The sequence below is a fragment of the Mesocricetus auratus genome, unplaced genomic scaffold (genome assembly GCF_017639785.1).
Source record: "Mesocricetus auratus isolate SY011 unplaced genomic scaffold, BCM_Maur_2.0 Super-Scaffold_100013, whole genome shotgun sequence".
Taxonomy (NCBI): domain Eukaryota; kingdom Metazoa; phylum Chordata; class Mammalia; order Rodentia; family Cricetidae; genus Mesocricetus; species Mesocricetus auratus.
The window spans coordinates 71294013-71318696 of NW_024429196.1; the positions used below are offsets into that span (position 1 = coordinate 71294013).

The window sequence follows — 24684 nt, forward strand, 5'->3', positions numbered from 1 at the left end:
AGAGAAAACTTCCAATCTATCTTCCTGTCTTCCGTGAGGCATAGCAGATCCAGAGCCAGTGAGTTTGCTCAGCAGGCATTGGTACATGCCACCAAACTTGAGGACCTGAGTTAGATCCCCAGGACCCACATGTTAGAAGGAGAGAACTGACTCCCACGAGTTGCCCTCCAACGCCTACACGTGTACCATGGCACCATACAAACATAAGCTCCATCACACAAGCCAGAGACACTTTTCACAATAGCCTTTATTGCCAACAGACTTATACACCTACAGTCACTGAAACAATTAACTATTTAAAAATGCTTACTTGTCTCAATCTTTGAGCTGTGGTTATTCTGTGCTGGGAAAGAGCCATTCGCAGAAATGTAACAAGGTGCATTTTATAGAAAATTCCTAATTTCCATGCTTTGGAAACTGTATGGACAAGTGCAAACCTCATCACCCAAATGTTTTAGTGTCTAAGTAGAGGTTCAGAGGGGCTACTATGGAATCCGAAATGCATGAATGGCTGTCTAGATGATGAAGGCACATGTCCCAGTACCTAATAATAACAAGAAGAGCAGCATTGTCAAAAGTAGTTGGCCTGCCACCTGCCATACCTGGGCCATGGGGAGGTGATGATATATACTGCCTCTACTTGGTCATCCCATAAGCTTGAGTGTGGTCTGTCAGGCCCATGGTGAAGGGCACGGAACTAGAAGCAACACCATTCCCCGAAATAGTAAGATGGAGCCCCTGGAGGTAAGGCAGTCCAAGCCAATAACCTTTGCCTGTTGTATCGTGGGATCTCCAAATGTTCGCAAATCACATAAGTTTTATCATAGAAAAATATTAGAAAACTTGAAATTGGTTTTATATTTCTGCTCCTCACAGGTGACTTAGGAAGTCAATTCCATGCCAGTATCAAAGTAGAAAGGTTTGGGTTGGCAATAAACCCAGACAGACTGCTGTTATAGCAATTGTCTGTGTCTCACAAAAGTTAACAGAAACAAAATGTTCCAAATATTCATATATCAATATGTATGACCATCCAAATGCTTTTGAAAAACAAATACCTTGTTACACATTACATTTATGCTGAGCTGTCTCCAAATCCGGGGTCTTTAAACACCAGATGTTTAATTCTGAACACAAATAAACTCACATAATTTCACAATACTCTGAAACAAGTTAGAGCTGAAAGTCAGTTGAACAGAGAACAGTCAATTGGCAACTCACACATAGTGTTAAAAAAAGAGAGAGAGAGAGAGAAGAAGAGGAGGAAGAAAAGAAACTCATCGCCCAAGTCTGGTTAGTCCATTCATCCCTGCCTTGGGAGCTGTCGCTTGACTCCAGTGTCAGTGGCTTTGGATGTGGGAAAATGTCGTGAGTACAGTGTGAGATGATACCTTGAAAGGTTCACCCCACAGGACGGTCCCCCATGCACGGTGGGTATACAAAGCTGATCCTGTCCTGTGTCCTCTCTCACCCTAAGACAAGAATCAGTGTGTCTGAGGGTCTCGGACTCACCCAGGATGTCTGAGCAAGAGGAAAGGCAGGCTATCTGCAGCCCTCGGCATCAGCAGTTCCCATGCAGGGTTACATCTTCAACTTTTGCGCCCTTTGCAGCCTCCCAGGCTCCACAGCGCCACCTACTGTGCAAAGTCTTCAGAGCCCCCAGCTCAGTGGTGACCCTGGGTCCTACCTAACTGGATGTGGGCACATCGGCACTGAAAGGCCTCCCACACTCCACCACTCCCCCCCGTGTGTGTTAGGGGTCAGGTTCCTAATAAATTATAAGCAGGGGCAGATGCACCTATGCCTCCTTCTCTGTCCCAAGAGTCCCTCCAGGGCCTGCTGCATAGGACATAATGTTCAAATGTGGCCAGGAAGGCTGGCAAGCCAGGTCAGGCTGTGCCTGAGCAGTGCCGGAGCCAGAATAAAACATGGGTCTGCAGTTGTTTTATCTGCTCTTCCTTATCTTCGACTGACTGCTTCCCACCCCTCTGTTTAGTTCTGTTGAGACACTGCCTCATATAGCCCTGGTTGTCCCTGAACTACTGAGGCTCCGGCCTCTACTGCCCAAGTGCGATGACTGCAAACATGCATCACTATATCTGTCTGTCTTGCCATTCCATAGCACTCAGGGTTCCCTGGGTCTGCTGATGAGAGCCTATCAAGCCCCAAGTTCTTGACGCCATTTTGATTTACGGTTGTCCGTGTTAGAAAACCCCAGAGGCTCAAAATACCCAGTACAGAGTTGATCTGCGTGTGGGTACACACACGCTTTCCATCTGAATCAAGGAAAGTTTGTGTATGTATATAATACACACATGCAGTTCACACTCGAAAAACCTGCTACAAAGTTGCAAGTTGTTTTTTTTTTTTTCTGGCTGCTATAAAATGTGCCAGTTTTAAAACTGTGCATTTGTTGCTTGCAAACTTATAAATATGTATAAACCCCATTATAAATAAATCTTGTCTGGCAGATGGCATTTTATCTGCCAGCCACAGTTGCAGGGAGTTGTACTTATTAATTCTCCATTTTTAAATTCACAGCATGGACCTGGGATCTATAATGTGAAGTGTGTGAAAAAAAGTCTCCATACAAGGTGGGTTTGGGTAGGGGAGTGGGGGTCACCAGTAAGAGTCAAGGAAGGGCTGGAGACTCACCAGGCAATGTCAAAGCCGAGACCCCTGGCATCGGCATAGCCTCATGCTGAAAATGCAAGCATGCTATCCTCGTTCTAGGCCCCCTGAGCTGGGAGCTCAAGGGCAGAGCCCTGACATCTTAGTGTGGGCTAAGCAGCCTGATGCTTCTACGCCTGCCTTCTGCTCTGAGACTGTTTATTATAAACACCAGCCTCTGCCCCAGAATGTCCCAGCTTGCAGAGCTCGCACGGGTATGCACAGGGTGGGGACAGAAATCACTGCAGATAGCCCTCCACTCATGCTGGCTCTGGGGGAGCCCCTTCCTCTCCCCCTCCACTAGCCATCTCAGGTATATTCAGTTATGCTTCCAAGACTCCGCAGCAGATAGATGCCCCACGTGTACACTTGGTGGGAGCATGCTCCCCATGCAACCATTCCTCATCAGCCAATTCCCTCCTGACTCCTGGGATCATTTCCAAAATCAGCTATATGTACCCAGAGCCCCTCTGATGCCCCATTTTGTAAGAACACCAGCTAAGTAGACAACCACAAGTCCTGTCTCTCTCATGTAAATGGCCCAGTCCTTCATGTGTTTCAAATTGTGAACTATAAGGATAAATGGACTGCTTGTTACTTCCATAGAGTGAGTTGCATGTTTGAGCCCCAGAAGGCCTTGGTAAGTCGGGCATTCTTGCCCAAATCTAGCCACTGATCATTGCCATCCACTGCCTGGCTCAGTGTCTTCACCTGAAAAACAAGGCCCCCTCCAAGACAGTTGAACTGTCTTGGAAACACCTGCCCATTATCCCAGACAGAGCCAAGAGTTCCAGGTTTGCAATATGTCCCAGGAGTGGGGTTTATCTACACTGTCTTTCTTGGAAAACACTTCAAAAGTTTCATAAGAACTAGCATCACACAGATTTGTCTGGGCACATGATCTCTTTTGCAATCTTTCTTCTATCCTCCTCCTACTTAAAATCTGGCTGTCACCATCCACAGAAGTTGTTTATAGATGGCAAGCCATCTTTGGCCTGTGGGGGAGAAGAGAAATACATGTTGTGAATGAAAAGTCCCAGGAAGTCACCTTCTGTGCACGTCACATATTTATCAACCCACACCACTCTTTGAGGAAAGTCCCAGGGTGTGGCAAAGCCACGTCTCAGAGGACCCATCTGGCAGCCAAAGCCTCATTGTTCTGGCACTGTGGTTCAGCCTCGCGCTTCTAGCTGTAGGGGGCTTAGCTTTGCCGAGGTGGCCACTGCTGCATCGCTATCTCGGGGGAAGTTGGGTTTCTCTCACCTCACTCCAACAAGAGGAGGATATGGTACTGGCTCTAATACGTCCACTCCCATAAGGAAGCCTCCTGGGGATCTGATGTTGCCATGGGGAAGGCCTCCTTTTGGCTTTCCCAATCCAGGACACCAGGATTGACATGGAGCCTAGACACATGGCGGTTGTGACCTGAAGCCTATGGACTTTGGAGGAATTCATTCTCCCTTGTCCTTTCCTCCCTTCCAATCTAGGCTTTTCCCTCTCCTCATGGTTTAACACAGCCTTCACTTACAACTGCCTCTGTTGCCAGGAGAACCCCCCAGTTGCCACATGTGGCCTATTTGGCATCAATCCATTAGCCCACCATCTGAGTTGCTCATCAAGATTGAGCAGGCACCTGGCTCTTGGTCCTTTAAATACTGAAAGGACACCATGGTAACATGAGTGTAGATTGAAGATTGAGCTGTTTGAATGTCTCGTTAGCAGACTGCCCACCTTATGGTGGAGGGAAAAGTTCAAGAATCAGAGCCAACCTAGACCATGATGAGCAGCCCCCTGGGAGGCCCAGCCTCGCCAGCATGAAGAGGCTATTTGAAGCACAGCTAACTCTCCCAGAAGGGCAAGGGAAGGAGTTACTAGGCAGAGGATTTAGGGCCACTGTGCAAGAGCAGATGAGCCACTTTAAGACTGTTGAGCCTCATCTTGCACCATTAATAGATGCAGAGTGCTGGGTGGGTGTGGCAGAGCGCCCCCGAGAATGAGCACAGGATTCATGGTGGTGTGACGGAGTGTGCCCGTGAGAATGAGCACAGGATCTAGGCACACCTCCCATGCTCCTGCCTGGCATAGACTCAGTCTCTGTGCCTGGGAGTCATAGTCCTCAATGCACGATACAGTGATGTTCTGCCTGGAGCTGCTGCTCTGTAGCCTGTAACCCTGCCCCACCCAGGCAGCTATGGGCGGAAGCCGTGGGGAAAGAGGCTCAGGCTTGAGGAGGAGGTTCTTTTGGGTTTGCCTCCAAGCCTCAGATGAGACTAGCCCACAGATGAGCACAGAAAGCACTGACTGAGTAGAATGGCTCTACTATTAGCTGACCAAGGGACCAGAAGTAAGCCTCAGTTTCCCCGTGTGTAAGTGATGCCCCAGGCAGTGTCCCATCACACACACAGTGTTTGCAGAAGGAAATGATAAACCAGTGTGACCTTTGACTTGCTTTACAGGAAACACAAGTCAGAGCAGGGCTGCCATGCACAACCTCTACACTCTGCCTTGTGTCTGAAATTTCCAGTCCTGTAATCTGAGATCAAAATTCCACATTTAGAATTAAAATTGAAAAGAAACACATTGGCCCCGATACTTTAAATGTTCTAAACTGAGTTCTACCACCCTCAAACTCAACACTGGCTTCACAGGAGACAACTGTAACCTCTGAGTTCTGCTTTTTAACTTCCCTGGAGAGGGAAATAAAGTTGGGCAAATGCTGAGGTGCCCACAGACTGCAACACTTTCCTGGTGACTTGAACTTAGGCATTTTAGCCTTGCAAAGTGGAGCATTTGAGAATGGGGGGAAACGGTATTTATATACATTTTTTGTAGCATGCATTCACATAGGAGCAACAGAACCTGCATGTGTGTGCACAAGGCATAGTCTCCTGAGAAGCAAAATGCAGGGTAACTCTTAGGAGCACCCCACAGCCCATGTCTGCGGTCACAGGGCAAGAGTCTGAGCCAGGGGCTACCAGTATATCTTCTCATCTCCGGGGCTTCATCCATGTAGTGTCTGTCACCAACAGCATTCAGTAAGTAGTAGGATAGTGATGTTAAGGCTAGGTCCCCCAGAATTCTAATTCTAGAACATTCTACTGCCAACTCGGATTCAGTGGGCCAGACTCACCAGTTAGCACCTAACTGACCACACTACAGCAGAAGCTGGGCTCGAGCACTTAGTGTTAGAGCCATGCAGAACCCTGATTTACCTAATGTATGTTTCCTCTTAACTAATCCTTTAAAATATTAATTTGCTTTTATACATATGGGTGGCTTTGCTTGCATGTATGTATGTGCATTGTGTGCCTACTTGGTACGCATGGAGGCCAGAAGAGGATAGATACCATGGGACTTGAGCTACAGACAATTGTGAGCAGCCATGTGGGTGCTGAGAATTGAACTTGAGTCCTCTAGAAGAGCCAATGTTCTTAACCACTAGACTTGTCTCTCTCTCTCTCTCTCTCTCTCTCTCTCTCTCTCTCTCTCTCTCTCTCTCTCTCTGTACACACACACCTCTTAAATACCCAATTTATAACCATCCAACCCTAAAATGTACAGAGTCCTATGCTTCCTATCCTACTGGCCAGGGGTGCCACATACACATGGGATCTCAAGGGGACCAGCGTCCAGGTTGCAGTCTTGGAGGTACCAACCAACAAATGCAACATCTGCCTGTGTTTGTTAAGTCACAGAGTGATCGCAGTCCAAATGTTTTGTAAGTCATAGGCATAGCCAACTTTGGAACATGAAATCGCCTGTCAGCCTCTGAACTGGTAGGAAAAGGGTCAAGACAGAGGGCCATGAGCATGGTCCCTTTTCACTTGGGCTACTGAGAAAATGTGGAGGGGGAGGGGAGGTGCCTCACCATCCCTCACTTCAGACGGTTCCAAAGACTTTGGAGCACAGCGCTGAGCACGCATGGACATGGGAGGAGCAGCCAGTGGGTGTGTCTCCAAGGCTCAATTCTGGGCAGAAGCTGGTGGTACCTGCCTTGCAAGGCTCTTACACATGCTTTTTGTTCTACTGAATACAAGAGGTAAGTAGGAGGCCACTGCACCAGCATTCTACATACTGCCTGCGATGAACACCCAGTGTGTTCCGTATGTCTGAAGTCACACGATCAGTCGTGTCAGTGTGTCTCTATGCATGAAGGACACACAGACCAGGAACACTTTCCATATCCTGCCTTCACAGACATTCATTCCATCACTACACTGATGAAAACAAAAGAAGTGTTTGTCAATCAGAGATCTTAAGTCTTATTTTGTACCGTGTTTGTCCTCAAATGAATGCCCCCAACCCCCCCCTACACACACAACTGGGAGTCAAAGGTAATAGGTCCCCATGACCCAAACAATATGAATCAAACATGACCTGAAACATGACCCCCCAGAAAGAGGCAGAGTACCACCTGCTTTGGAGTGGGGCTTCAGTGGGTCATCATGTGACAAAGAGCCCACTCACATGGCACGTATCCAGGGGCACAGAAGGCAGCACCCAGTATGCCACAGTCAGAGGAGGCACCTCTGTCTGTGAGCAGAACTGCAGCCCAGAACCAGCACTCACACGGAGTTCTAGGGGCAGGGGCAGAGGCAGGGGCAGGGGCAGGGGCAGATGTTTAGGCAGCATACTGCCATAGTCTATCACGAGTCTGTTTGTCCTGGAGCTGTGTTCACCCCCATATTGTGCTTATTATACAGAACTACAGGTTACAGCTTCCTAGCAAAATTTCCCAATAGGTCAGCTGAATTAAAATTTTTGTCTGAACAGCTACAGTCAAATTTTCCTCTCACTAAAAACACACAGCATAGAGCATTATTCTCACATCTTTCTTAGTCTTAAAAAATATAAATATAGGGGCCATCTGTACAGGATGTGTGGGTATATACACCTCTAATATGCATCTGAGATGTGTAGAGCGTGTTTATGAATTTGAACTTGGAGGAAACCTGGGGGGCACTCTTGAGTAAGGTGATGAGCCCACAGACAGCTGCCCCAGTTCCCATAGGCTGAGAGTAGTGGAGCCCAGGTCCTCCTGACCTGGCACAAGGCATGGGGAGGGTGCTGGACCAGCTTAGTGTTTCCTTTCCACTGGTTGCTGGAGGCAAAGCTCACTCCCGGCAGAGACGATGGGCAGGCTGCTCTCAATATGGTAGTTGATGAGGTGACTGATGCTGTCAAAGACCCTGTCCTTCGTCCGGATCTGTGAGGATGAAATAAGGCAAGGTTGAGCAGATGTCATATGAAGAAAAGAAAGAACACATTGTGGCAGAGCTCTCTGAACCATCTGACTCTGCCCAGGGAAGGCAAGAGAGAAAGAAGCAGGTTTCCTGAACCCAAGGGCTGGCCATGCTTCAGAGATGGTTTCTGTACAGACCCTGGTCACCGACAGCAGCTGATCACTGATAACAACCAGTCACTGACAGCAGCTGATCACTGATAACAGCTGGTCACGACAGCAGCTAGTCAGTTTAGTGTGTCTCACCCATCTGTTTCTCTCAGGCAATCTTTGAATATTTCAATCCTCTGCCCTGTGGACACTGCCCACCTCATCCCTTCTCTCCTTCACTTCACTGGGACAACAGAAGTCCCAACTAATGAAGACAAGAAAATACAGTAAAATACAGTCTAGGAAGGAAAGCAAAGCCACCTTTGTTTACAGACTCCTGCATGACTGTGATATGTAGACACCAACAATGGAAACTATTCTTGATCTAATACACAATTCAAGTAAATAGATGGCTCGGTGGGTAAAGGCAACCTGAGTTCAAACCCTAGAACCCGTGTGAAAGCGGAAAAAGAGAATTAACTCCACAGAGCTGTCCTCAGGCTTCCATATGTACACCGTAGTATGCATTCCCTTTTACACATATGCATACAACACACACACCTCGCACCTAATAGCAATAAGTACATAAAAAAGTTTTAAGTCAATCACTTTCTTATATACTGGTAATAACTACATAAAATTCAAAATTTAAAACAAAATATCAATTATATTAACATAAAAAGTTGAATACTTTTGTATTCAATGAAATATTTAGGTATAAATTTAGTAAAGTATGTATAATTTATATCAAAGAAAGCTACAAAAGCCTAATTAAAAAAAGAAAAATAAACAAAGAATTCAATGAAAAGAGAAGATAGTCCATGTTCATGGATAGTCAAACTATAGGTCACAATCTCAGTCATTTCCAACCAGGTCTCTAGATTCTGTACAATTTCATTCTAAGTCTTTGCAAACTAAGTTGTTGATATCGATATTTTTTTCTAAAGTTTATGTGGAGAAGAGAAAGATGCAGGGTAGTCAGCAAAATACTGAAAGAAAAGAACAGGGTTGGTCCCATGGTCTAACTGTTGGCATTCTGGACTCTGAAAGAAAAAAACAAATATGGAAAACTGTCATTGCTTCAGGACTCACTATAAGGTTGCAGTAATCAAGACAATGGGATATTAGTGGAGGGACAGACAAGTACCTTCATGGAACAGAATAGGGAGTTACAATGGACCCACCAGATCATGACAACTAAATATTAATGACAGGTAAAGTCATGCATTGAAGAAAATGGTATTTCTTTCTAACAGATTGGGACAGCCATGTGAGAAAAAAATAAAGATCTTATATCCATTTAAACGTTAATTCAAATGTATTTTTAAAAAACGTGAAATTCTTAGAAGACGATACAGGAAAAAAATGTAGACAGCTGCAGTGTTAGATAAAAGAAAGTAACGGTAAGTTCCCAAAGGAAGCCAACAGGTGATGACCCTTCAGAAGGGGTTACTAGGAGAATGGCTCGAGGCCAGGGCAGTTATGAAGAAACCTTAGAGAGGCAAAGCATTAGGAGAAAGAAGATACTCTACTACCTTCAATTCTGTATGACAAAAGGAGTTTCTGATTCACAGGCCTTCCCTTCCAAAGGAGTGGGAGGAAAACTCAGTGTGACCAAGTCAATGTGTAGATAAGTAGATAGATAGATAGATAGATGATATATAAATAGGTAGATAGTAGATAGAGAAAAAGATAATAGACAGATAGATGATGTATAAATAGGTAGATAGTAGATACAGAAAAAGATGATAGATAGATAGATAGATAGATAGATAGATAGATATGGAAAATACAGTGGCCTCTTGGAGTCTAAAGAAAATTGGTTCCAAGATCCACTACTGTGGTAGTGTGAATGTAATTGGCCCCCACAGACTGATAGGCAGTAGCACTATTAGGAGGGATGGCCTTGTTGGAGTAGGTGTGGCATTGCTGGAGGAAGTGTATCTCAGTTTACTTCCTGCTGGCTGTGGATCAGGATATAGAAAATTCAATTCCTTTTCCAGCACCATGTCTGCACGCATGATCCTGTGTTTCCCACCATGATGATAATGGACTAAACCTCTGAACTGTAAGCCAGCTCCAATTAAATGTTTTCCTTTATAAGATGCTGTGGTTATGATTCTCTACACAGCAATAGAAACTCTAAGAAAACTACAGATATCAAAATCCAGGGAAGGTCAAGTCCTTTATATATAAAATGGTTTACCATTTGCACAGTATACACACATTCCACCATAGATTCAAAGCTATCCCCAGATCGCTTGTTGGGTCAGGGACCAGAGGCTGCCCCGCCCCCATAATTCTCTCTCTGGGACAGAAAGTGATAAAAACTGTGACCTTGCAACTCTCACAGGAATTCGTTTCTCTCCCTTCCACTTGCAACAGTGAGCAAGTCCAGTTCCCAATCTCTGGACCATGGATGACCTTGAATCATAGTTTCATTTTTATTTAGTGATTCCTTGCCTTCTCATGCCTGGCATGCAGACTAGGCCAGACTAGGTCATGATATAGATCTTACTTCTGTACCCCACACTGAGACCCCCATTGTTCTTGGGAATTAAGGGTCCTCCCTTCAGGAATCCTTCATGCTCTGTGTGGTAACTTGTCTTTTGATGCAGCTCCCTTAGGGGTTTTGGAGACTCTCTCTATCTTCAGGACCTCATCCCTCTGCATCTGGACCGATGGTCTCTCTCCTAACAAATGGGAATCCTACCTCAGCTTCTCTTTTCTATGAAACCTGCTCTTCTCCTTGACATTTATAACACCATGGGCACTGTTGCTCTCCTGCTATCTGGGGATAATGGCAAGAAGATTGTATGTACAGACAGTTTTCTCTGAAATCACAGCTAGCCATAGAAGATCCTGTCATAGGCAGTCCCACATTGAAATGGTGTCTCAGGGGTTCTGTGACTGGAGACAATACCAATCTCTCATCCCAAGAAGATAACTGTCTTCATTCTCCACTCCCCATAAAACCCTACTGCAGGCCTTACCCCATCTGTGGGAGCCCTGTGTCTGTGAGTCCTCTGGGCTTAGGGTACAATCCTTACCCTACCTATAGGAGCCCAGAAGACCTTAGAAAGCATCCTGTCTCTGTGAGACCTCTGGGATTGGAGTGCCATCCGACCAGTGGCAGAAGAAACCACAGAGAAACTTTCTGTCTTCTGTGAACAGTGGGGAAGCCAAGACCACTGCCCACAGTGTCTCCCAAGCTGTTCCCCACCACACCCTCCGTCATCAAAGATAGTATCAGATCCACACACAAGGAAGCCCACAGGGAACACAACTGTACCTCTACCTTTGTGAAATTCCACAAGCTCAGAGTCCAACTGGAGAAGAGGAAGTGGCCTCTCCCTGTAGTCAGGCTCTCCCAGAGAAGAGTTAAGGCAGGATGCCAGTCTGTCTAAAAAACCCTCCCAAGTGCCAGGCGGTGGTGGCGCACGCCTTTAATCCCAGCACTCGGGAGGCAGAGGCAGGCGGATCTCTGTGAGTTCGAGGCCGGGCTGGACCAACAGCCTCCAAAACAATACAGAGAAACCCTGTCAAAAAAAAAAAAAAAAAAACCCCTCCCAAGTGAGGCACCTCCAGAATCCATAAGGTAGAACCTGTGCCTTTATCGCCCCCTTGTGGCCATAAGTACACAATGTTAGGGAACTTGAAATTTTCTAGGGGGAAGGTTCCTTCAACATGGTGTGGTGCCTGGAAAGACTTTGTTCCTGGACAGCTATGTCACTCAGAACTCTCCATGAATGCCACAATGTGCAGCCCAGGATGAAGCAGAGACAGGAATGCCCATAGCATGCCAGGGGCTCCATGGTTTTCCCAAAGAAAGATGGCTAAATGATCCTTCCTACCCAGGACCTTCATTTGACAGGGAAATCACACTAGTCCAGGGCCAGAGGTGACTTACACAATCACGGTGGGTGACACCTTCCTTTCTGCATTTCTCTATGGTGATATAAGCATAGTTCCAGTGAGAGCCATCACCCAGAAAACTGAGCTAAAGTCTTAGGCCATTGATGGGAGATGTCATTCTGTAAATCTGTCTCTTATTGGTTGATAAATAAAGCCCTGTTGACCAATAGGGAAGCAAGATAGGTGGGACTAGGAGTCAAGGAAGATTCTGGGAAAGAGAGGTAGAGTTAGACACGATGTAACCACCAGAGGAATAAGAGGTCCAGAACCTTTCTCCGGTAAGAGAAATACTTAGATTAACAATTATGGGTTAATACTTAAGTCAGAGCTAGCCAGTAAGAAACAAGCAAATGGCCAACAGCTTCAAAATTAATACAGTGCCCTGTGTGTTATCTGGGGACTGTAACAGTGGCAGGACCTAGGCGGCTGGCAAGGAAGACTACACTCCACAGGCCATTGTGTCACACAGAGGGACCAGTCCTTGCCACCCACAGCAAGGATGACATGCAGTCTAGCCGGAACTGGGCCTCCAAAGGAGTACCCAGGCAGGAACTTGCCTAATGGTGACCAGGCACCTGACAGTGCGGTGGAGGCCAGAAGCTGGGAAGAAAATGCCCAACACTGTGTTTGCCTGGGATACATGGTAGGGGCACGGGGTTCCAGGCAACCATGGCCTTCTTACAGCTTTCCTTGTGGCTTGCTGGCATGTCCCAGTGATAGATGGCTGAGTGCAGAGGCCATTCCTGCCTGGGCCTCACAGCAGCAGATGTTCGCGACTTTCCCAGTATGGTGGGAATTGTTGTCAAGGGAGCAAACTCAACCCAGAGCCTCAGAACCTTCTCTGGTCTGCATGGAGACCTCTACTGACCTTCAGTCCATTCCTTCTAGATCTAGCAACCCTTTCATTGCTAGTAACAGGGGAAATGACAGTTGGGCAGTAGACATAGAACACATAGCTCCAATTCCTACCCATTCATCTTTGTTTGCTTATACCTTCAGAGAAGAAGTTAAGTATCTGATGAAATGAAGCACAGTGTCTATAGAGAACAACAGTGTCCCCAGACAAGGAACTTCTGAGAGGCGCTGAAATCCCGAAGCTCTTCCCCTTCTGTGTGTCAGACACCCTACTCCATGTGCTTCTGTCCTCTCAGGCATCAGATGTGTGTGTCACACATCCCCCTTGTCAGGGACAGACACAGGGAAAGAGAACTGAGACATCACAAGGACACCAGCCTGATGGGGGAAGGTCTTCTGTGTATGTGTTTGTCTTATTGGTTGATAAAGAAAGCACTGTCGACCAATAGGGAAGCAAGATAGGTGGGACTAGGAGTCAAGGAGGATTCTGGGAAATGTAGTAAAGGGTAGTAGCTGCCATGTGATCCTGGGAAGAGAGGACACATGACATAAGACCTTATGTGTAGTTAAGGGTAATACTTAAGACAGAACTAGCCAATGAGAAGCCCTGGACGTTGGCCAACAGCATTGTAACTAATAGAGTCTCTGTGTGTTATTTGGGGTTCACGCGGCTCTGGGATGAGGCTGGTGGGAAGAATGCTCATTACACCATCCAACACAGCATCCTGTTCCTAGATACCACTATGAGCACACCCAAAAAAACACCACATCACAAAGAGCACAGACCAATTCCAACCTCAGAAGATAAATCAGAAGCCACAAAAAAATTCAACTCATATCCATAACATAAAAAAAGAATTACTACATCCATTAAAGCAAACTGTGAAAAATAATTCAGGGATAACAACTCTTTTAAGAAATTAGATATAGAATTTGTAAAAGTGCATAAACACATGCTTGCATGCCACAGAGAGATAATGTTGATAAGCTTAGGAAATGCTCTGAAGAAGCAGAAACCTGAGGGAAAGGTAAATTTTTACTCTTGTAGCTTTCCAGAAAGTTCCCTTTTAATGTTCTTAACAGTGGAGATACACTCTGGTGGTGTTTATAAGCAAGGGGTCAAATGGGAATATGCTACAAAATATTTAAAATACTTCTCCCTTTTCTTAATTCCTATTCTTTTCCTTCCTGGAAAATCAATACAAAATAAAGACAACTGGGGTCTCATGTCAGCTGGGTTCTCGAAGCTCGGGCAGCAGGGACGAGATCACACAGGCGATCCAGTACAGGTGTCGGAGAACACGTGGAGAAACAGAAAGCCAGAGTGGCTGTGGAAGTGATGCCACTGTAGAGCGATTTAGTAAGAGCCCTAATGTGTGTGCTCCGAGACATGCCAGAGGCTCCATGAGTCCAGCCTACAGAGGACCTGGACACTTCAGCAATAACGGTTTCTCCTAAGGGAAGCATGGCGTCCACCCCACCTTGCTGGCCCTGCTTGGCCAAAAGGATGAATCAACCATGAGTGAAGTGACTCGGGGGTTAATTCTAGACACAGGTGGGCTGACAGAATGATTCAGGTGCTGAAAGATCCATCTCTGAGGTCCTGCCCACAGCCTCTGTCACCAACTCTCTTCCCTGCTATTTTAGAGTCCCTTTCTTCAACCCCCCACCACAGAGGCTCGGGACTGCTTTGGGTGGCCTCCTCTGGCTTCCCAGTGACCTCAGTGCACAGCGAGAGAGCTCAGAGGCTGCTAGACGCCGGATAAATTTAGACTCAGACCTTTTTTTTTTTTTTTTGCATCCTTCTTTCTCTGAGTAATCTAACTTGCCAAAGCTTCCCCTTTTATAGTCAGGGACCAGCCAATTACCATGAAAATCAGATGAATAAATATTGAAGAGAACGTGTTCCGCGTCTATTTCAGTGTCCTCGAAGCGAGGAGGCAACTTTACATTTTTAATTAAGTCTTTCATTTCCATCTCCTTTCCAGCTAAAGCTGTCCTCTGTAGGATCAATTAAGCTGGATAATCAGATCCAGCTAAAAGCCCCCCAAAAGAATAGTCATCAGTGGGTATGACTTAACAAGCGTTCTTGATGGTCCTGCGGATTTCGCTCTGGAATTAAAACTATATGATAGCACAGCCTTGGGAATCAGCTCCCGATAAAACCTTATCACAATTCCATTTTCTGCACACCTTGATACTGGCTTGTAAAATATTGTTAGTAGGGTGAAATGATTGGTGTCAGCTGTTAACCTGACACAATCCACAGTCACCTGGGAAAATGCCTGTGGGCATGTCTTTAGGTGATTATCTTGACTATGATCATTGATGTGTGTGGACCCACCCACTGTGGGCAGCACTGTTCCCTAAGCCGGGAACTCTGGATTGTGTAAGAGTAGAAGCAGAGAGCAGAGCACAAGTGTGAGGTCATTGATCCATTACTCTCCGTTCTTGCCTGTGAATGTCAACACACAGGACATGCCTTTTAAAAGTCTTTGGGGGTGTAAAGACTTAGCAAACACATTTTATCATCTTTCTTCTTTGTGATGACAAACTCAGCTAGAATTTTTTAATGTTTCATGTTTTTTAAATACCAGTTTTTTTTCAAGTGAAATATTTATATTCTCACAGAATTCTTGAGGGTTTTTCTCTGCTGTTTTCTTTTTGTTAACAACAACTTATTTGCTGCAAGGCCTGTGACGGAAGGAAGAACCCTGGAATGCTTCTATTTAGCTAATCTTGCTTGTGGCTCTACACCTGTAAAACTTCACCACAGTTCAATATTAGCAGTGTCATGTATGCACACTCACACACCTGTAGAGGGCACGAGGTCTTCATGCTGACAGATAAGCACCAATGAAACCAAAGAAAGGACATGTTTACCTGTTTCCCACCTGAAAATGTGGGGATGGATAGAGTTTGTAACCTGGGGATCTTTGCTATGTGTAGAGCCACATCTCACCCAAATGCCCCAGACATGCTTGTTTATCCCAGGCATGCCCCTTCTAGATCTTAAGCATTGTTTCCCATTCAATAAAACCCATCCTTATGGGAGATGTCACTTGTCCTTTACAATATCCTATTTAATTTCTGAGTTATCTGTAGGGCCAGGCCAATCCTGACTTCCACAGGCTAATTTTGTTTGCCTCAGTCAGACTCCCTGGACTTGAGCATTGTTTTGTGTTGAACTGCATTTCCTTCTTGCCTCTTATGGATTGTTGTTCTACAGGCCCTGGAGTTTGCAGAGGACCCGTGGCACCTCCGCAACACACATACACATACCCTGGTCCTCAAATTTCTTGGACTCTCAGCTCATAATCTGTAAAAGCCATGCAGGATCAAGTATCCACCCAGTATCTATTGACTACCTACTTTATGGATGCCTACTGTATATCAGACACTGTGCCAAGTCCTTCAGGGCTAATACAAGAACGAAAAAGCTATTCACATATAAATTATAACCTAGTGGGAACAAACTAACAAATAAGTACGCATTTTGTGGTGTATATTAAAGGAAAAGTAAATCAGAATAAAGAGAGATTATCCATGGAGTTACATTTGAATTAGCAGTTAGGGGAGGGTTCTCTATCATGCCATCTCTTACCTGGAGAAGCCTCCCTCATACTAAGAGGTGAATATGAACACGTCACCTTGATACCTAAACCAGATGGGTATATACTTGTTGAAGTCCTATTGATTTATGAACAGTCTTCAAATTTTCCAAAGAACAGATGCTCCCAAACCAGAAAAGTAGGGTTTGGCAGGCTCACAGAATCTGAACATTCTACCCATGTTTATGGGCTTAAGAAAAAATAATCACATTTTTATAGCAAAACATGCTGAAGAAGCATTTGATAAACTTCAATTTTGCACACAATAAAAGCAATTGCATGGACCCTCTCCATGGAAACCCTCTGTCCATGCTAGCCAGGGAATCAGGTAGGTGAGACTGACTTTCATTCTCATCCTCAAATTCCAGTTCCCCAGTCTTAAACCCAGCTTGGTAGTAGACCACCTGATGTGCCCTCTCCTTCCTCTCCTCTCCTCTCCTCTCCCACTCCCAGGGGACTAAGCCAATCCTCTCCAAAAGCCTCCCTTCCTTACCCAATCCCTTTATTTCACTGGACAACACCCAAGGCAGTCTCTCTCTCTGTCTCTCTGTCTCTCTCTCTGTCTCTGTCTCTGTCTCTCTGTCTCTCTCTGTCTCTGTCTTTCCTTCTCTCTCCCCCTCCCTCTCTCTATCTCTGTCTCTCTCTGTCTCTGTCTCTCTCCCTCTCTCTCTCTCCCCCTCCCTCTCTCTCTCTCTGTCTCTCTCTCCCCCCCCCTCATCCCCACTGGCCAAGATGACCAGGGAATCATGAAGACAATCTTTACTCTCCTTTGTATCATACAATTCCAATTCCCTAGTCTCACGCCCAGCCCTGTGGCAGGTCACCTGCAGGATCCTGTCTTCCCTTTCTGTTTCCACACCCTGTGGACTCCACAGATCATGTGGCAGACCCAACTTCACTTCTAGCCCATCACTGCTCCTGTGTGTCAGCTCCCAATACTTAGAAACAAGTTCTACCTGAGATCACCAGTGGTCACACCTGGTAAGGACTCAGAAGTATTCCCTACTAAGCAACACAGCCACCACAGTCTCCTAAGGTCTAGAAAGGGCAACAGAAACCAAGGACAAGAAAGGCCACTCAACAAAAACAAGACTAGATATCAGCACCTAGAATTATGATCAACCCAAACCCTGATGCCTAGACACCAGAAAAAAGACACAATCAATGACAGCCAGGACAATATGTCTCCACAAGAGCTAAGCCACCCTACCACAGTTGGCCCTGAGAAATGAAACAAGACAAGGACTTCAACATCACCATGAACACACTTGAGGAATTTAAACTGGATATGGATAAATCCATTAATGAAATCTATGAAAACACAAACAGTGGAATAAAACCCAGGCCAAAGGCACAGAAAATTTTCAACAAAATCATTTAAGAAAATTTCTGTAACCTGATGTGCCTATGAAAGTACAAGAAGAATATTGAACACCAAACAGACTGGACCAGAAAACAAGCTCCCCATAACACACAATAATCAAAACACCAAATGTACAGAACAAAGAAAGAATGTTAAAAGCTGTGAAGGCAAAGGCAGACCTATAAGAATGACACCCAACATTTCAATGGAGATTCTAAAAGTCAGAAGGGCCTGGATAGATACTACAGACTACCAGAGACCACAAATGCCAGTGCAGACTAATTTTCACTCATAATAGATGGAGAAAGAAAGACATTCTATTTAAGTAGTATCTATCTAGAAATCCATCTCTACAAATGGCAAAAAAGAAAACTTCAAGCACATCCAAGAAAACACAAGGAATAAATAATCACAAACTAGCAAATCAAAAGAGAGGGAAAGCCCAAACCAAAATACAGTAACAGGAATCAATAAACAGTACTCATTGATAACTCTCAACATCAATGGTCTCAATACTCCAATAAAAAGATACAGACTAACAGGTAAGTCCATCCTTCTGCTGCATCCAAAAAATATACTGTGGTTGTTTAAAAAAATGGCCCCCATAGACCCACAGAGGATGGCACCATTTGGAGGTATGGCCTTGTTGGAGTGGGTGTGACTTTGTTGGAGGAAGTGTGTCACTACGAGCAGACTTTGAGGTCTCAGATGCTCAAGTAAAGCCCATTCTCTCTCTGCTGCCTGCAAATTCATATCTCATCTCTTTCTCCAGCACTATGTCTGTCTGTACACTGCCATGTTTGCCACCATGATAATAATGGATTAAACCTGTAAAATTGTAAGCCAGTCCCAGTTAAATGCTTTCCTTTGTAAGAGTTTCCATGGTCATGGGGTCTCTTCAGAGCAATAGAAACCCTATGAAGCATACCTTACCATCAAGGATAGACATCACCTCAGACCAAAGAAACAAGCTGAGGTAGCCATTTCAATATTTGACAAAATAGATTTCAAACCAAAACTAGTTTAAACAAACAGGGAGGAGGAAGTCTTAATACTCATCAAACGAAAAATCCTCCAAGAGTATATTGTAATTCTAGACATTTATGCACCAAATACAAGGGCAGCCGTGTTCTTAAAAGAAATACTACTGCCGGGAGTTGGTGGCGCACGCCTTTAATCCCAGCACTGGGGAGGCAGAGGCAGCGGATCTCTATGAGTTTGAGGTCAGTCTGGTCTATAGAGCCAGTTCCAGGATAGCCTCCAAAACAATACAGAGAAACTCTGTCTCGAAAAAAGAAAGAAAGAAACAAAAAAAGAAACAAACAAACAAAAGAAATACTACTAGAGCTAAAATCGCATATTATTGACCCACACATGGTTATAGTGGGTGACTTCAATACCCCACTATTGGCAGTAGACAGGTCATCTAGACAAAAACTAAACAGAGAAATAATGGAACTAAATGAAGTCATAAATCAAATGGACCTAACATATTTATAGATAATTTCATCTAAAGACAATATATATATATATATATATTCTTGGCACCTCATGGAACTTTCTCCAAAACTGACCACATATTCAGATACAGAGCAGCTTCCACAGATACAAAAAAAATTGAAATGACAACCTGTATCCTATGTGACCCTGACAGATTAAAGCTGGACGTAAGAAACAACAGAAAGCTTACAAATCCATGGAAACTAAACAACTCACTACTGAATGAAAAATTGGTCAAGTCAGATCTTGAGAAGAAATTAAAACCTTTTTAGAATTGAGTAAAAATGAAAAGACAACAGATACAGACTTAAGGACACAATGAAGGTGGTTCATAGCACTAAGTGGAAAGATCTCATATCAGTAATTTAACATCACAACTGAAAGGTCTAGAGCAAAAAGAAGAAATAATGTCCCAAAGGAGTAGATGGCAGGAAATGATCAAACTGAGGACTGCAATCAATAGAACAGAGACCAAGAGAACAATACAAACAATCAAGGAAACGAAGAATTGGCTCTTTGAGAAAAATATAAGATTGACAAACCCTTAGCATAATTATCTAAAAGGAAGAGGGAGAAGATCAACCAATTAGAGGTAAAAGGGGAGACATAGCCACAGGCACCGAGGAGGTCCAGAGCATCATCAGGACACACTTTCAAACCTGTACTCTAACAGATTGGAAAGTCTAAAAGAAACATAATTTTCTTGATGTACACCACCCACCAAATTAAATCGAGATCAGATGAGCAGGTTAACACTCCTGACACCCACATAGTACAAACACACGTGATAAGTAAACATAATAAAAGGACATGCTACTAACAAATTGCTGTATCATTTATAAAATAAAATACAAACCAGAAAAGATACATGCCTGAGAATAGAAGAGATGACTTATATAAATGAAATAAGCAGAAATCACAGCGCCAGGTGTTAGGACAGCTTCAAAGTCATCACGATTAAAACCCATGGATGAGTGCACAGTCGGTCTGAACACAACTGCGGCCCAGAAATAGAGTCCAAAACAGAGAGCATGCATGTCATTGGAGGAAGCTCAGTATGGCACAGACAGCATGAAACATTTAATGAACAGTTACATGGAAATGAGCTCACTTGTTTCAGTGACTTAAAGATATTAGTTCTCAACTCCTTACTGCATTTAAGAGTCCCTCCAGAGAAGACTTAAATAATTGTGACATATAAAACTGTGGTATGAAAAGAAGCAAGTATAAAAATATAGTGTGTTTGTGATTTGTGAGCAAACAAAAGTAGAAAACTCAAAACCATGACTTTAAGTGGTGAAAAATGGATCCAGCTTAGTCGTTCTGAAGAAAGACACTTATAAAAAAAAAATCACAGACCGAACTGACAGATAGGAAAAAAAAAAGTAAAAAGAATACATTTAAATTCCATGCCTGAAAAACAAAACAAAACAAGAAAAAAGCCCAGGAAGAAAGTCAAGATCAACCACAGGTTAGCTGAGAGATCAAACTTGTAAGAGATGCCTGGTCACCCACTAGTGGCGTGTACCTAAAGAAGTGAGAACCAGATGACAAACGTCCCCTTGATGTCACCCCACAGATCAGCAGAGGCACACAAACTCTATAAAGAATGAGCAGGAAGGAGCGTCCCCCCCCCCAGCTGTTAACTGGGAAGCAAACATAAACTTCAGTGAATGTAGATGTACAGATTTCCTCCCATTCCTGCCACCTGTCCCATAGATACTGTCCCTTGTACAGAGAAAACCATGCCTGAGGGTCTGTGACAGCACAGGCACCTACCTCCTCCAGAGAACTTAGTAAGTGGCTCTCAGAGTGTGTGCATGACAGACAGACACTGGATAGCCTAGCAGGAAACAATCCCCTCTCAAAATACATCTTTGGAGCTGGATTGATGGCTCAGCAGGTGCTGTGCAAGCATGGGGACCTGAGTTTGATCCCCAGCACCCACTTTAACCCAGAGATGCTGCACACACCTGGAACCCCACCTAGTGTCCCTAAGACAAGATGGGATGTGGAGGAGGCAAGGGGACCCCTGGAAGCCCATGGGCCAGCTAGCTCGGTGGCCACAGAGGGAAACAATGCGTGGCCCTTCTCAGGCAAAGTGGAAGGTGAGGACTGGCACCTGAGGTTGACCTCTGACCTCTACACATACTGCTAAGGATATGCCCACACTCACAGCTGAATGTATCCACACTATGTACATATACACATTAAGTTTGCAAACTTCTAAAAACCACAAACACATAATATGTGTTTTCTCAGAGAAGGTGTATGCTTAAAAGAAAAAAAACCTTCATAGTCACTGCACTCACTATGTCCATACTTGGGGGGGGCATGGCTGCCCCATAAAGACAGATGCTTCAAAAGTGCCAGGGGCTGTGTGTGTGGGCATCTCAGTCCAGGTCCCTGAATCTCACCAGGAGACCCCTACCCTCATCCGTCCCCCAAATGCACAGTCCAGCCAAACACTCTGGTTCCATTCCCAAACATCTCTGATCTAGTTCTGTTAAGTAACTCTACCTTACTTTTTGTTTTTACTGGATAAGAGGTTTTAAAATAACAACCCTGGCATTTGCTCAATGGTTAAGTTGATTAAATTGCACTTACTGAACTTGTCAATTATTGGACTATGCCCAGGGTAAAGTCAAACACACTTATTGATTGACCAATGGACAAGTCAGGGGAACCACAGAATCACTCAGACAGAATTGGACTACCACCTCGATGTCAGGAGGCTGTACCTCTCTGACCAGGAAAATATGAGGCTAATTAATGGGGGTTTCCTGCTGCCCAGGACATTTTCTAGCCTACAGGAAAGTTGGGGTTTCCAGTTTAGGAATTGTTTGGATTAAATATTGAAAATCAAGTAGGCTTTAACTTCCATGCTCACTATGAATATTTTAGGAAGGAATGGTGCTGTTGTTATTGCTGTAGCGTTGTGTGTGTGTGTGTGTGCCTGTGTGTGTGTGTGTCTGCATCTGTGTGTCTGTGTCTTTGCTTGTGTGTGTGTATTTGTACTCATGTGTGCAGAAGAGGATGTCAGATCCCCTGAAGCTAGAGTTACAGGCAGTTATATGACATCTAATGTGAGTTCTAGGAATCAGACTCAGGTCTTCCATAAGAACAACAAGCACTCTTAACCACTCAGCCATTTCTCCAGTCTCCAAAAGTGTTATTTTTCTAAGTCTTTCCTTCATAGTAATCTTTGTATTTTATATTTTAAGTTTTACTTCCAAGTGGAGGTCCTTTTCCATAGAATATAAAACATGAATAACTTTTTAAGTGTCTATACAGTAAGCCTGTATAGACACTTTATCCTAAAGGGCATGTGTGTGTGTGTGTGTGTGTGTGTGTGTGTGTGTGAGAGAGAGAGAGAGAGAGAGAGAGAGAGAGAGAGAGAGAGAGAGAGATGTCTTGAGTTCTCTCATTGTTCACAGCTACGCACATCAAACTACTTCATGGATGTTTCTGGCCTCTGTCTTTGTGTTGCACTGCTTTATGTCAACTTGACACAAGCTACAGTTATCAGAAAGGAAGGAGCTCCATAGGATCAGGCTGTAAGGCGTTTTCTCAATTAGTAATCCATGGGAGAGGGCCCAGTGCATTGTGGGTGGTATCATCCCTGGGCTGTAAGTCCTGGGTTCTATAAGAAAGCAGGCTGAGCAAGACACGAGGAGCAAGCCAGTAAGCAGTACCCCTCCATGGCCTCGGCATCAGCTCCTGCCTCCAGGTTCCTGCCCTGCTTGAGTTCCTGTCCTGACTTCCTTTGACGATGAACAGTGCTGTGTAAGTGTGAGCTGAATAGCCTCTTCCCTCCCTAAGTTTCTTTGGTCATGGTGTTTCATCACAGTGACAGTAGCCATCCCATCTCACTGTGAGGGCTTTAGGATTACAGATGCTACCATGTCTGGCTTTTACGTGGATCCTAAAGACTCACACACAGGTCTTCAAGGTTGTGTGGTATAGGGGACTGATGAAAAATGTCCTCCATAGGCTCATGTACTTGAACATCTGGTGATGCTGCTTGGGGAGGTTATGGAACCTTTGGGGAGGGGGTGCAGCCTTACTGAGAAAGTGCATCACTGGGGGTGGGCTTTGGGAGTCTAGCCTCAGCCCACTTCCAGTTCATTCCCCCTGTGTCCTATTGTGTGCACAAACTGCGATCAGTCAGCTTCCCACTCCAGCTGCCATGCCATCTCCACCATTATGAACTCTCCCTCCAGAACTGAGTCAAAGTGAGCCTCTCTTCAGTTGACCTTGGCCATGGTATTTTATCACAGCAGTAGAAAAGTGATTAATACACATGGCAAGCTCTTTACCCATGAAGTCATTTCCCTAGCCGCTATTCCATTACCTCTTAACAAAAGACTTACTTTTAAATTTTTAATTATCGGTGTGTATGTATACACATGAGCATGGGTGCCTGTGGAGGCCGGAAGAGAGCACTGGATTCCCCAAAGCTAATGTTAGAGAGGGTTGTGAGCCACCAAATGTGGGTGCTGGGAACCAAACATAGGTCCTCTGCAAGAACAGTAGAACTCTAAACCACTGGGCCACCATCCCAGGCCACGTCTCTTTATCCTAAAGGGCATGAAGCCCAAAGCTTTTATCCTGGGATTTGATAACTTCCCAAGTTTTATAACCCACACAGATCACTAACACGTAAGTCTCCCGTCCCGGGAAGGCACATGTAGATAGAAGAGGCAGTATGGGTGTGGTCCCATGCAAGCCTAGTAGATAGACATGGTTAAAGGTAGTCATGAGCCTATTGGAAGGTGTCTGCTCGTGCCTCACCGTGCCTTCCGGGTCCACCAACAGCAGGTGCTTGGCCTGGCCATTGTGCATGCCTGTGAGGACAAAGGAACCAGGGTTGGTAGTACTCTTTCTGACCAGGAAGTCTCCATCTTCCAGCAGCAGTGCCTCTGCCTCCTTCCTGCTCATCTCTCCTTGGTACCAGGGCTCAGCATCCAGCTCCTCCAGCATCTTGGCATCTGGGGCTCTGGGTGAGACAGGACTGATGCACTCCACAGATGCTGCTTTGCTCAGCACTGGCCCCAGGGGCTGGTTCTTGAGAGCATCTTCAAAAGGCTCTGTCAACAGCATATGACAGCAACAAATCAATCCCCGGAAGAGTGAGCAATAAAAATAGAGTGAGAGATGAGAATTAAAATGTAACTCTTGACGAAGGCTGGCAACAGAGACGGATAGTCGGAACTAGAATTTAAATGCACCGCCCAAATTTTGGCATGGCTCTCTGGTGAGTCTACTTTCCAGACAGCTGGGGGTTGTGCCTGGTGCCAAGGATGTGAGCACATGTCCAGCTGGAGAGAGGGATTTTAATGTTGCACACCACAAGAAGGCAGGTACAGCTTGCCATTTCGCAGCTTTGCCTTCTCTGAACCACTGGCCAGCCTCCTTAAGAAAGCTGTCCCTTCCCT

The 24684-nt window shown here is 45.0% G+C and overlaps 1 protein-coding gene across 3 annotated transcripts in view; it reads right to left on the minus strand.

The window, feature by feature from the left end:
- Positions 1-229: 229 nt before the first annotated feature.
- Shc3 (SHC adaptor protein 3) overlaps positions 230-24684 on the minus strand; it is a 144552-nt gene continuing 120097 nt past the window's right edge. For 2 of the 3 annotated variants that reach the window (XM_013110631.3, XM_021224921.2), the window contains 2 exons: positions 24041-24336; positions 6854-7876 (listed from right to left, as the gene is read on the minus strand). In XM_013110631.3, the coding sequence (XP_012966085.1) occupies positions 7748-7876; positions 24041-24336 (425 nt within the window). In that variant the 3' untranslated portion in view covers positions 6854-7747. Of the gene's footprint in view, positions 3666-6853; positions 7877-24040; positions 24337-24684 lie in introns of those variants that run through there. The other variant, XM_005066307.4, reaches the window with a different exon arrangement.